At 42.8% G+C, this 13,808-nt stretch overlaps 1 protein-coding gene across 2 annotated transcripts in view; it reads left to right on the plus strand.

The window, feature by feature from the left end:
* The window catches only part of cacna2d3a (calcium channel, voltage-dependent, alpha 2/delta subunit 3a), a 404,301-nt gene that overhangs the window by 268,764 nt on the left and 121,729 nt on the right, over positions 1-13,808 (plus strand). For both annotated transcript variants that reach the window (XM_071348965.1, XM_071348967.1), the window contains 6 exons: positions 1,014-1,059; positions 1,578-1,675; positions 2,263-2,356; positions 2,668-2,763; positions 3,031-3,152; positions 4,101-4,178. In XM_071348965.1, coding sequence (XP_071205066.1) covers positions 1,014-1,059; positions 1,578-1,675; positions 2,263-2,356; positions 2,668-2,763; positions 3,031-3,152; positions 4,101-4,178 — 534 coding nt within the window. The remainder of the gene's footprint in view (positions 1-1,013; positions 1,060-1,577; positions 1,676-2,262; positions 2,357-2,667; positions 2,764-3,030; positions 3,153-4,100; positions 4,179-13,808) is intronic.

Here is a 13,808-nt window from a genome sequence, read left to right on the forward strand (position 1 = left end):
GCTGCCATAAAGTGCAATTGGTTCAATGACATATTCAATTAGTTTTAGCCAAATTTTAATAGGTATTTCAATTTCAATTTGCTTTTTAATGGCGTAGAATGCCCTGCGTGCTTTCTCTCTCAGTTCATTCACTGCCTCATTAAGGTGTCCAGTTGAACTTATTTTTAAATCTAAGTAATTGTAGTGTGTACAGTACTCTATATATTTTGTACCAATTGAGAACTTTGGTCTCCTTCCCTGAGATCTGGATCTTCTTTGGAAAATCATTATTTTCGTCTTTTTGGGGTTTGCCAGGGCCCAGGTCTCTCTCTCTGTCTCTCTCTCTCTCTGTCTCTCTCTCTCTCTCTGTCTCTCTCTCTCTCTCTGTCTCTCTCTCTCTGTCTCTCTCTCTCTCCCTCTTTCTCTCTCTCTCTCCTTCTTTCTTTCTCTCTCTCTGTCTGTCTCTCTCTATCTCCCCCCTCTCTCTGTCTGTCTCTCTCTCTCTCTCTCTGTATCTCCCCACTCTCTCTATCTATCTCTCTCTCTCTTGTTCTCTCCCTCCCAAGTTTTTCATCCATCATGTGTATTCCCTCTGCTCCATGACCAGGATCATGTGTGTTAATATTCATGCTGATTCTAAACATGTTTTTATAAACACGTGGAGCCCTGGGAGCATGACTTGGCTCTTGCTACTCCTGTCAGTCCTGTCAGAGCCACTCAGGAGAGTCATTTTTCACCAGTCACACACAGGACATGAATTATAAATGAAAGTAGACCTGAAAACCAGAGTTTTTGTCCATCTGATGCTTAAAGTGGAATGAAAAAGGTATTGGTACGGGCACAAATCGGCCCATACTGCTTTTCTTATTTCAGAGCCAGTATTTTGTAAGAGATGATGACACCTAAGCAGTATGGTATTAGCAGTGGCAGCTCTGTGTACCAGTCAACAACAGCCCATTCCTACCACTGTCCCTATCATTGTGGGGGTTGTGGGCTTTTCTCTCTGTAGACTAACGTCTAGTGGTCTCTTCTAGGTCTTCATGATCTGGAGCACCCTGATGTACAGCTAGCAGATGAATGGTAGGAACACAATGTCGTGTGTGTGTGTGTGTGTGTGTGTGTGTGTGTGTGTGTGTGTGTGTGTGTGTGTGTGTGTGTGTGTGTGTGTGTGTGTGTGTGTGTGTGTGTGTGTGTGTGTGTGTGTGTGTGTGTGTGTGTGTGTGTGTGTGTGTGTGTGTGTTTAGTAACAGTGTGTATGTGTGTTTAATAACAGTGTGTATGTGTGTGTATTTAGTAACAGTATGTGTGTCTGTATTTAGTAACAGTGTGTGTTTGTGTGTATTTAGTAACAGTGTGTGAGTGTGTGTATTTAGTAACAGTGTGTGTTTGTGTGTATTTAGTAACAGTGTGTGTTTGTGTGTATTTAGTAACAGTGTGTGAGTGTGTGTATTTAGTAACAGTGTGTGAGTGTGTTTAGTTACAGCGTGTGTCTGTGTGTGTTGTAACAGCGTGTGTGTCTGTGTGTGTTGTAACAGTGTGTGTTGTAACAGGGTGTGTGTGTGTGTTGTAACAGTACGGTGTGTGTGTTTCCACTACAGGACATACTGTGACACAGATGCGCACCCAGAGCATCGGTACCTGTCTCAGATAGAAGCCATCAAACTCTACCTCAGTGGACGAGAACCACACCTTAAATGTAAGTCCCTCCCTCCCTCCATTCTCTCTCTCTCTCTCTCTCTCTCTCTCTCTCTCTCTCTCTCTCTCTCTCTCTCTCTCTCTCTCTCTCTCTCTCTCTCTCTCTCTCTCTCTCTCTCTCTCTCTCTCTCTCTCTCTCTCTCTCTCTCTCTCTCTCTCTCTCTCGCCATCCTACACTCATCTACCGGACTCCATATGCCTTACTGGTCCTTTAACTGGTCTGTCTGACGCCTCAATATTGTCTCACTTCTTTTCTATTCTATTCTATTCTGTTCGATTATATCCTATTCTATTCTATTCTATTCTGTTCTATGCTGTTTGATTATATCCTATTTTGTTCTGTTCTATTCTGTTCTATTCAGTTATTTTCTATTCTGTTCTATTGTGTTCTATTCTATTCTGTTCTATTGTGTTCTATTCTATTCTGTTCTATTGTGTTCTATTCTGTTCTATTTTGTTCTATTCAGTTATTTTCTATTCTGTTCTATTGTGTTCTATTCTATTCTGCTCTATTTTGTTCTATTATATTATATTCTGTTCTATTATATTCTGTTCTGTTACATTCTATTATATTGTGTTCTATTCTAGGTGATAAGGAATTGATCCAGGAGGTTCTGTTTGATGCTGTAGTAACGGCTCCTCTAGAGGCCTACTGGACCAGCCTGGTACTAAACAAGTCAGAGTATGTACACACACACACACACACACACACACACACACACACACACACACACACACACACACACACACACACACACACACACACACACACACACACACACACACACACACACACACACACACACACACACACACACATAAACACAACACACACACAACCTCTTTCTCCATATCTCCCTCTAGTATGTACCATGGTTTTACACTACTGATGCTCTTAGCTGTTCGGTACTCTCATTCTGTATCTACTGTGTGACTCATTACTGTAGTATTACTGTAGTATTACATGAGTATTATTGCATTTATCTTTTCCAGGAACTCTGATAAGGGCGTGGAAATAGCCTACCTGGGCACACGCACTGGCCTCTCCAGAATCAACTTGTTTGTGGTTCCGGACCAGCTGACCAATCAGTAAGTTCATCACACACAGGCTGACCAATCAGTAAGTTCATCACACACAGGCTGACCAATCAGTAAGTTCATCACACACAGGCTGACCAATCAGTAAGTTCATCACACACAGGCTGATGCTGACAGATGAATGGTCCGCAACACGCCACCCCACAATTCCCTGAAGTTAGTGTTCCTGTAATGACTGTTAATAGTTGGTCCTCTCACGTTGTCTGTCCAGTTTCCTGTTTCCTGTTTCATCACCTATTTTTTTCTGTCTGTTTCAAGAGATTTCCTGACAGCTGAAGATAAAGAAGGGGTGTTCAACGCCGATCACTTTCCCCTGTGGTACAAGAGAGCGGCAGAACAGGTTCCTGGAACCTTTGTCTACTCTCTCCCCTTCAACACAGGTAGGTACACCTGTCCTCTATGTGAAAACATCACTGAACAGTCCCCCTTTGATAGCCTGAACACACAGTCAAATTTGGTACAACTGCTCCACCCTGTGTCCACTGGAGAAGTTACATGAGTGGTTCAAATACACACAGCGAGAGAGAAACCCAAGCCTTCCTGTTTAACTCCCCCAGTAGTGAGATGTTTAGAGGGCTGTTTTTAGTGGTTGGTACCATATTGCAGCCAAATGCCTGAAAGGGAACATGAAAATAAGTTGATATGTAAATAGTTATTGCCTAACATAAATCGTTTCCATTACACACATATTTTGCGGAGGATGATTGCATTCAACCAAATCCATTTTTCCCTTACCATTGCTTTTTCTAGTTATTTCTCTCCCTATCTCCATGTTTTCCTTCTCCTTCCCCTTTCTCTCCCTCTTTCTCTCCCTCCCTCCCTCTTTCTCTCCCTCCCTCCCTCTGTCTCTCCCTCTCTCTTCTCTCTCTGTCTCTCCCTCTCTCTTCTCTCTCTGTCTCTCCTTCTCTCTTCTCTCTCTGTCTCTCCCTCTCTCTTCTCTCTCTGTCTCTCCCTCTCTCTTATCTCTCTCTCTGTCTCTCTTATTAATTCTGGGCTATGTTCTTGTGGACAGGGCTGATTGCTATGGGTTGAAATTGAATATGTTATAACGAGCTGCCACACACACACGCACACACACCCACAAACACACACTCAGAGAAACCAGTGCCCTTCCAATAGTATTATTGAAAGAACATGTTTTGAGTGGCCTGCTGTTGCCTCAGGGAGTCCATTAAACCACACTTTAATAATACTGGTGATCTTCTATTTACTTTCTGCGGTTGCCGTGGTCAAATGATTACTATAGTATATAATGTAGATACCCTGCAGGAATGTGTATTGTAGTGATGACAAGGAGACTGATGGTGTGTGTTCTGTATGTGTCCTAGGGAAGGACAATAATAGTGTAGTGTTGGCCAGCACTGCCATTCAGCTACTGGACGAAAGAAAATCACCCATTGCTGCCGGTGAGTGAATTTAACTCCTTCTAAACACACACATACACACAGACACAAACACACTGAGCTCTGCACACGCACACACTCTGCATCTCTCACACAACACTCTCTCTCACACACACTCTGCATCTCTCACACAACACTCTCTCTCACACACACTCTGCATCTCTCACACAACACTCTCTCTCACACACACTCTCCTCGATGGTGCCTTCTCCCTCACACTCTCACTTAGACTCTGTTGATCTGGAAAGTGTGTCATCTTGCCTGGACAGCAAATGGCTGTCCTCCCCTCTAGCCTCAGGCAAGGTTGAAGGGCAACCTCTAGCCTTCCTTCTGCACACAGCTGGCTATTGCGGAGGACTGTGGTGTGTGTGTGTGTCTGTGTGAGTATGAGTGTGAGTGTGAGTGTGAGTGTGAGTGTGAGTGTGAGTGTGAGTGAGTGAGTGAGTTTGTGTGTGTGTGTGTGTGTGTGTGTGTGTGTGTGTGTGTGTGTGTGTGTGTGTGTGTGTGTGTGTGTGTGTGTGTGTGTGTGTGTGTGTGTGTGTGTCAGGGAAAGTTTACATTGGGAAGTGTGGCGCCAGACAACGTGACCCAGAAGATTATAATTTACTGAAAATTTGAGAAATTTACGGGACCCATGTACAGCGCATTCAGAAAGTATTCAGACCCATTGCCTTTTTCCACATATTGTTACATTACAGCCTTATTCTAAAATGTATTCAATGTTTTTTCCCCCTCATCAATCTACACGCAATACCCCATAATGACAAAGTAAAAAAACAGGTTTTTAGATTTAAAAAAAAACGGGAATATCACATTTATATACACTACCGTTCAAAAGTTTGGGGTTACTTAGAAATGTCCTTGTTTTTTAAAGAAAAGCACATTTTTGTCTATTAAAATAACATCAAATTGATCAGAAATACAGTGTAGATATTGTTCATGTTGTAAATTACTATTTTAGCTGGAAAATTCAGATTTTTTATGGAATATCTACATAGGCGTACAGAGGCCCATCATCAGCAACCATCACTCCTGTGTTCCAATGGCACGTTGTGTTAGCTAATCCAAGTGTATCATTTTTAAAAGGCTAATTGGTCATTAGAAAACCATTTTGCAATTATTTTACCACAGCCGAAAACTGTTTACTATCAAACTTGCAAAGCATTAATACAGGATTAAGATTGAATCCTAATAAACCGGCTCTGACGCTCGTCGAATGTAGCAGGGCTTGAAAACTATTATGGACAACAAAGGGAAACCCAGACGCGAGCTGCCCAGTGACACGAGCCTATCAGACGAGCTAAATGCCTTTTATACTCGCTTCGAGGCAAGCAACACTGAAGCATGCACGAGAGCACCAGCTGTTCTGGATGACTGTGTGATAATGCTCTCGGTAGCTGATGTGAACAAAACCTTTAAACAGGTCAACATTCACAAAGCCGCGGGGCCAGACGGATTACCAGGACGTGTACTCAAAGCATGCGCGGACCAACTGTCAAGTGTCTTCACTGACATTTTCAACCTCTCCCTGACCGAGTCTAATACCAACATGTTTCAAGCAGACCACCATAGTCCCTGTGCCCAAGGAAGCAAAGGTAACCTGCCTAAATAATTATCGCCCCGTGGCACTCACGTTGGTAGCCATGAAGTGCTTTGAAAGGCTGGTCATGGCTCACATCAACAGCATCCTCCCGGACACCCTGGACTCACTCCAATTCACATACCGCCCCAACAGATCCACAGATGATGCAATCTCAATCACACTCCACAGTGCCCTTTCTCACCTGGACAAAAGGAACACCTATGTGAGAATGCTGTTCATTGACTACAAGTCTGTAACCAACAGGACCCTGAACAACTTCTACCCCCAAGCAATCAGACTACTAAATAATGAGTTAAATAGTTAACCAAATAGATACCCAGACTATCTGCATTGACCGTTTTACACTCGTTTGACTCATCAAGCTGCTGCTACTGTCTGTTCAATATCCTTTATCCCTACCTACAGTATACTGCTGTTACTGTTTATTATCTATCCTGTTGTCTAGTCACTTTATACCTACCTACAGTATACTGCTGTTACTGTCTATTATCTATCCTGTTGTCTAGTCACTTTATCCCTACCTACAATATAATGCTGTTACTGTGTATTATCTATCCTGTTGTCTAGTCACTTTATACCTACCTACAGTATACTGCTGTTACTGTCTATTATCTATCCTGTTGTCTAGTCACTTTATCCCTACCTACAGTATACTGCTGTTACTGTCTATTATCTATCCTGTTGTCTAGTCAGTTTATACCTACCTACAGTATACTGCTGTTACTGTCTATTATCTATCCTGTTGTCTAGTCAGTTTATACCTACCTACAGTATACTGCTGTTACTGTCTATTATCTATCCTGTTGTCTAGTCAGTTCATACCTACCTACAGTATACTGCTGTTACTGTCTATTATCTATCCTGTTGTCTAGTCAGTTTATACCTACCTACAGTATACTGCTGTTACTGTCTATTATCTATCCTGTTGTCTAGTCAGTTTATACCTACCTACAGTATACTGCTGTTACTGTCTATTATCTATCCTGTTGTCTAGTCAGTTTATACCTACCTACAGTATACTGCTGTTACTATCTATTATCTATCCTGTTGTCTAGTCAGTTTATACCTACCTACAGTATACTGCTGTTACTGTCTATTATCTATCATGTTGTCTAGTCAGTTTATACCTACCTACAGTATACTGCTGTTACTGTCTATTATCTATCATGTTGTCTAGTCAGTTTATACCTACCTACAGTATACTGCTGTTACTGTCTATTATCTATCCTGTTGTCTAGTCAGTTTATACCTACCTACAGTATACTGCTGTTACTGTCTATTATCTATCCTGTTGTCTAGTCAGTTTATACCTACCTACAGTATACTGCTGTTACTGTCTATTATCTATCCTGTTGTCTAGTCAGTTTATACCTACCTACAGTATACTGCTGTTACTATCTATTATCTATCCTGTTGTCTAGTCACTTTATACCTACCTACAGTATACTGCTGTTACTGTCTATTATCTATCCTGTTGTCTAGTCAGTTTATACCTACCTACAGTATACTGCTGTTACTGTCTATTATCTATCCTGTTGTCTAGTCAGTTCATACCTACCTACAGTATACTGCTGTTACTGTCTATTATCTATCCTGTTGTCTAGTCAGTTTATACCTACCTACAGTATACTGCTGTTACTGTCTATTATCTATCCTGTTGTCTAGTCACTTTATACCTACCTACAGTATACTGCTGTTACTGTCTATTATCTATCCTGTTGTCTAGTCAGTTCATACCTACCTACAGTATACTGCTGTTACTGTCTATTATCTATCCTGTTGTCTAGTCAGTTTATACCTACCTACAGTATACTGCTGTTACTGTCTATTATCTATCCTGTTGTCTAGTCACTTTATACCTACCTACAGTATACTGCTGTTACTGTCTATTATCTATCCTTTTGTCTAGTCAGTTTATACCTACCTACAGTATACTGCTGTTACTGTCTATTATCTATCCTGTTGTCTAGTCAGTTTATACCTACCTACAGTATACTGCTGTTACTGTCTATTATCTATCCTGTTGTCTAGTCACTTTATACCTACCTACAGTATACTGCTGTTACTGTCTATTATCTATCCTGTTGTCTAGTCACTTTATACCTACCTACAGTATACTGCTGTTACTGTCTATTATCTATCCTGTTGTCTAGTCACTTTATACCTACCTACAGTATACTGCTGTTACTGTCTATTATCTATCCTTTTGTCTAGTCAGTTTATACCTACCTACAGTATACTGCTGTTACTGTCTATTATCTATCCTGTTGTCTAGTCAGTTTATACCTACCTACAGTATACTGCTGTTACTGTCTATTATCTATCCTGTTGTCTAGTCAGTTTATACCTACCTACAGTATACTGCTGTTACTGTCTATTATCTATCCTGTTGTCTAGTCACTTTATACCTACCTACAGTATACTGCTGTTACTGTCTATTATCTATCCTGTTGTCTAGTCAGTTTATACCTACCTACAGTATACTGCTGTTACTGTCTATTATCTATCCTGTTGTCTAGTCAGTTTATACCTACCTACAGTATACTGCTGTTACTGTCTATTATCTATCCTGTTGTCTAGTCAGTTTATACCTACCTACAGTATACTGCTGTTACTGTCTATTATCTATCCTGTTGTCTAGTCAGTTTATACCTACCTACAGTATACTGCTGTTACTATCTATTATCTATCCTGTTGTCTAGTCACTTTATACCTACCTACAGTATACTGCTGTTACTGTCTATTATCTATCCTGTTGTCTAGTCAGTTTATACCTACCTACAGTATACTGCTCTTACTGTCTATTATCTATCCTGTTGTCTAGTCAGTTTATACCTACCTACAGTATACTGCTGTTACTGTCTATTATCTATCATGTTGTCTAGTCAGTTTATACCTACCTACAGTATACTGCTGTTACTGTCTATTATCTATCATGTTGTCTAGTCAGTTTATACCTACCTACAGTATACTGCTGTTACTGTCTATTATCTATCATGTTGTCTAGTCAGTTTATACCTACCTACAGTATACTGCTGTTACTGTCTATTATCTATCATGTTGTCTAGTCAGTTTATACCTACCTACAGTATACTGCTGTTACTGTCTATTATCTATCATGTTGTCTAGTCAGTTTATACCTACCTACAGTATACTGCTGTTACTGTCTATTATCTATCATGTTGTCTAGTCAGTTTATACCTACCTACAGTATACTGCTGTTACTGTCTATTATCTATCATGTTGTCTAGTCAGTTTATACCTACCTACAGTATACTGCTACCTACAGTTCCTTCAGAAAGTATTCACCCTGAATTGTTCCACATGTTGTTGTGTTACAACCTGAATTTAAAATGTATTCAATTGAGATGTTTTGTCACTGGCCTACACACAATACCCCATAATGTCAGTGGAATTCCATTTTTCCAAAGTTTTACAAATGAATTAAAAGCTGAAAAGTCTTGCATTAATACGTATTCAAACCTTTTATTATGGCAGTTACAGAGTTTAATGGCTGTGATAGGAGAGGATGGAGGATGGATCAACAACACTGTAGTTACTCCACAATACTAACCTAAATTACAGAGTGAAATGAAGGAACCCTATACATTATAAAAATAATCAAAAACATGCAGTAAAGTAATACTTCAAAAACTTTTGACAAAGCAATTAACTTTTTGTCCTGAATACAAAGTGTTATGTTTGTGGCAAATCCAACACATCACTGAGTACCACTCTCCATATTTTGAAGGTGTGTGTTTGTGTGTTAGGTGAATGTGTGTGTGTGTGTGTGTGTGTGTGTGTGTGTGTGTGTGTGTGTGTGTGTGTGTGTGTGTGTGTGTGTGTGTGTCTGTTAGGGGAATGTGTGTGTGTTTATGTGTTAGGTGAATGTGTGTGTGTGTATGTGTGTGTGTGTGTGTGTGTGTGTGTGTGTGTGTGTGTGTGTGTGTGTGTGTGTGTGTGTGTGTGTGTGTGTCTGTTAGGGGAATGTGTGTGCGTTTGTGTGTTAGTGAATGTGTGTGTTTGTGTTAGGTGTCACGTTCGTTGTAATGAGGAGACCAAGGCGCAGCGTGATATGAATACATTCTTCTTTTAATGAAGAAAGAACACTAAACAAACTAACAAAGTAACAAAACGAACGTGAAGCTAAATAGAACGAGTGCTGACAGGCATTTACACATAGACAAGAACCCACGAAACCAAAAGAGAAATGGCAACCTAAATAGGATCCCCAATCAGAGACAACGATAAACAGCTGCCTCTGATTGGGAACCAATTCAGGCCACCATAGACCTACAATATGCCCAGACTTACAAACACCCCTAGACATACAAAACCCCTAGACAATACAAAAACACACATACCCACCCTCGTCACACCCTGACCTGACCAAAATAATACAGAAAACATAGATAACTAAGGTCAGGGCGTGACAGTACCCCCCCCCCCCCCCCCAAAGGTGCGGACTCCCAACCGCAAACCTGAACTTATAAGGGAGGGTCCGGGTGGGCATCTACCCTCGGTGGCGGCTCTGGTTTTGGACGCCGCCCCCGATCTTTACGCTGGTCCCTCCGCCTTTGTAGAGCTGAACCGTGGCTTATCGCCGGAGACCCCGGACTGTTGCCCGTCGCTGGAGGCCCCGGACTGTTGCCCGTCGCTGGAGGCTCCGGACTGTTGCCCGTCGCTGGAGGCTCCGGACTGTGGCCCGTCGTTGGAGGTTCCAGACTGTGGCCCGTCGTTGGAGGTTCCAGACTGTGGCCCGTCGTTGGAAGCTCTGGACTGGGTACTGTCGCCGGAAGCTCTGGACTGGGTACTGTCGCCGGAAGCTCTGGACTGGGTACTGTCGCCGGAAGCTCTGGACTGGGTACTGTTGCCGGAAGCTCTGGACTGGGTACTGTTGCCGGAAGCTCTGGACTGGGTACTATCGCCGGAAGCTCTGGACTGGGTACTGTTGCCGGAAGCTCTGGACTGGGTACTGTTGCCGGAAGCTCTGGACTGGGTACTGTTGCCGGAAGCTCTGGACTGGGTACTATCGCCGGAAGCTCTGGACTGTAGAAGCGCACTGGAAGCCTGATGCTAGGTGCCGGAACTGGTGGTACAGGGCTGAAGACACGCACCTCAGGGCGAGTGCGGGAAGGAGGAACAGGACGTACTGGACTCTGGAGGCGCACTGGAGGCCTGGTGTGTGGTGCCGGAACTGGTGGTACCGGGCTGAGGACACGCACCTCAGGGCTAGTGCAGAGAGGAGGCACAGGACGTACTGGACTGTGGAGGCGCACTGGAGATCTGCAGCGTAGACCTGGCACAATGCGTCCTGGCTGGATGCCCACTTGAGCCCGGCAAGTGCGGGGCGCTAACACAGGATGCACTGGGCTATGCAGACGCACCTTAGACACAGTACGCAGAGCCGGCGCAGGATATCCTGGTCCAAGGAGGTATACTGGAGACCAGGAGCGCTGAGCCGGCACCATCCGTCCTGGCTGGAGAATCACTCTAGCCCGGCAACTGCGAGGAGCTGGAATAGAGCGCACCGGGCTAAGAATGCGAACTGGAGACTCCGTGCGTGTGCGTGTCCCCTCATATTTTCGCCGTTCCTCCTGTTCTGTTTCTACCTGCCTCCATGGCAGAGTCCTAGACAATACAAAAACACGCATACCCACCCTCGTCACACCCTGACCTGACCAAAATAATACAGAAAACATAGATAACTAAGGTCAGGGCGTGACATTAGGGGAATGTGTGTGTTTGTGTGTCAGGGGAATGTTTGTGTTTGTGTGTTAGAGAAATGTGTGTGTTAATGGCATGTGTGTGTTTGTGTATTAGGGGAATGTGTGTGTTTGTGTGTTAGTGGAATGTGTGTGTGTCTGTGTGTTAGGGGAATGTGTGTGTTTGTGTGTTAGGGGAATGTGTGTGTGTCTGTGTGTTAGGGGAATGTGTGTGTTTGTGTGTTAGGGGAATGTGTGTGTTTGTGTGTTAGTGGAATGTGTGTGTGTCTGTGTGTTAGGGGAATGTGTGTGTGTCTGTGTGTTAGGGGAATGTGTGTGTTTGTGTGTTAGGGGAATGTGTGTGTTTGTGTGTTAGTGGAATGTGTGTGTGTCTGTGTGTTAGGGGAATGTGTGTGTTTGTGTGTTAGGGGAATGTGTGTGTGTGTGTGTGTTAGGGGAATGTGTGTGTGTGTGTGTTAGGGGAATGTGTGTGTTTGTGTGTTTGTGTGTAACAGAGAGAGAAGGAAAAGGCTGAGCTGTTGTAGGTCTGAGCTTCACCTCCTCCAAGTCTCCCTTCAGAGGAACTCTCATACTCTATTTCAACATAATGTGTTCTTCCCCTTGGCATATTAAACGAGGATAAAATATGTCTAATGGAGGATATTTCTATTCCATGACATCATTACCCACCTCTCCCTAAACAGGAATACACCGGTGTTGCAGAAAGCCCTCCATTGGGTAATGATATAGAACTGAAGGATGGGTGCGCACGCACACACACAGACACACACAACCTCTTCTGTAATGCTCAGTATGTGCTGTCCTCAGGACTATTCACCTCCTCCCTAACTGCTGTCTGAACGTGGCTGATGTATTCAGTGTCGTTGTGTCCTAGGATTATGGGTAATCTTATTCTGTCACAACATGTGCAGCAATTTAGACAGTCTTCTCATCACTGGGATGATCTAGCAGGCCCTAGATCTGCTCCACTGTGTTTGAGGGAGAGTTGATTTATAGTACAACATGTTCTATCTATCTGTACTTCACCACATACAGTGTCAACCCCCTGCATCGGACACAAGGGGGCGGTATGGAGCTCATCTCTGGGATTTGAAACAACAGCAGCACACCATTCTTGTCCAGATTAGACTGATGTTCTGAAACAGAAAGCGTGATAGTGATTTAAAGATGGTTGCAAGGACATCAAGTGCAAGAAAAGAAAGGTAAGACAAGAAAGGGATTAGAGAGAAAAGAGGGAAGAGGGGGAGGAGGACAATAGAGAGATACTTTATATGATAGAGAGAGGATGAGTGGAAAAATGAGATGGAGAGAGACAAAGTAGTTAAGACAGGAGACTATACAAAAAGATAGAATGAGAGAAAGATACTGAGAGGCGAATAGAGAGAGAGACAGAATGAGAAGGAAGATACTGAGAGGAGAATAGAGAGATACAGAATGAGAAGGAAGAAACTGAGAGGAGAATAGAGAGAGAGACAGAATGAGAAGGAAGATACTGAGAGGAGAATAGAGAGAGATACAGAATGAGAAGGAAGATACTGAGAGGATAATAGAGAGAGAGACAGAATGAGAAGGAAGATACTGAGAGGAGAATAGAGAGAGATACAGAATGAGAAGGAAGATACTGAGAGGAGAATAGAGAGAGATACAGAATGAGAAGGAAGATACTGAGAGGAGAATAGAGAGAGAGACAGAATGAGAAGGAAGATACTGAGAGGAGAATAGAGAGAGATACAGAATGAGAAGGAAGATACTGAGAGGAGAATAGAGAGAGAGACAGAATGAGAAGGAAGATACTGAGAGGAGAATAGAGAGAGAGAGACAGAATGAGAAGGAAGATACTGAGAGGAGAATAGAGAGAGATACAGAATGAGAAGGAAGAAACTGAGAGGAGAATAGAGAGAGATACAGAATGAGAAGGAAGATACTGAGAGGAGAATAGAGAGAGATACAGAATGAGAAGGAAGATACTGAGAGGAGAATAGAGAGAGATACAGAATGAGAAGGAAGAAACTGAGAGGAGAATAGAGAGAGAGACAGAATGAGAAGGAAGATACTGAGAGGAGAATAGAGAGAGATACAGAATGAGAAGGAAGATACTGAGAGGAGAATAGAGAGAGATACAGAATGAGAAGGAAGATACTGAGAGGAGAATAGAGAGAGATACAGAATGAGAAGGAAGATACTGAGAGGAGAATAGAGAGAGAGACAGAATGAGAAGGAAGATACTGAGAGGAGAATAGAGAGAGATACAGAATGAGAAGGAAGATACTGAGAGGAGAATAGAGAGAGAGACAGAATGAGAAG

The sequence above is a fragment of the Salvelinus alpinus genome, chromosome 17, assembly GCF_045679555.1.
Source record: "Salvelinus alpinus chromosome 17, SLU_Salpinus.1, whole genome shotgun sequence".
Lineage (NCBI taxonomy): Eukaryota > Metazoa > Chordata > Actinopteri > Salmoniformes > Salmonidae > Salvelinus > Salvelinus alpinus.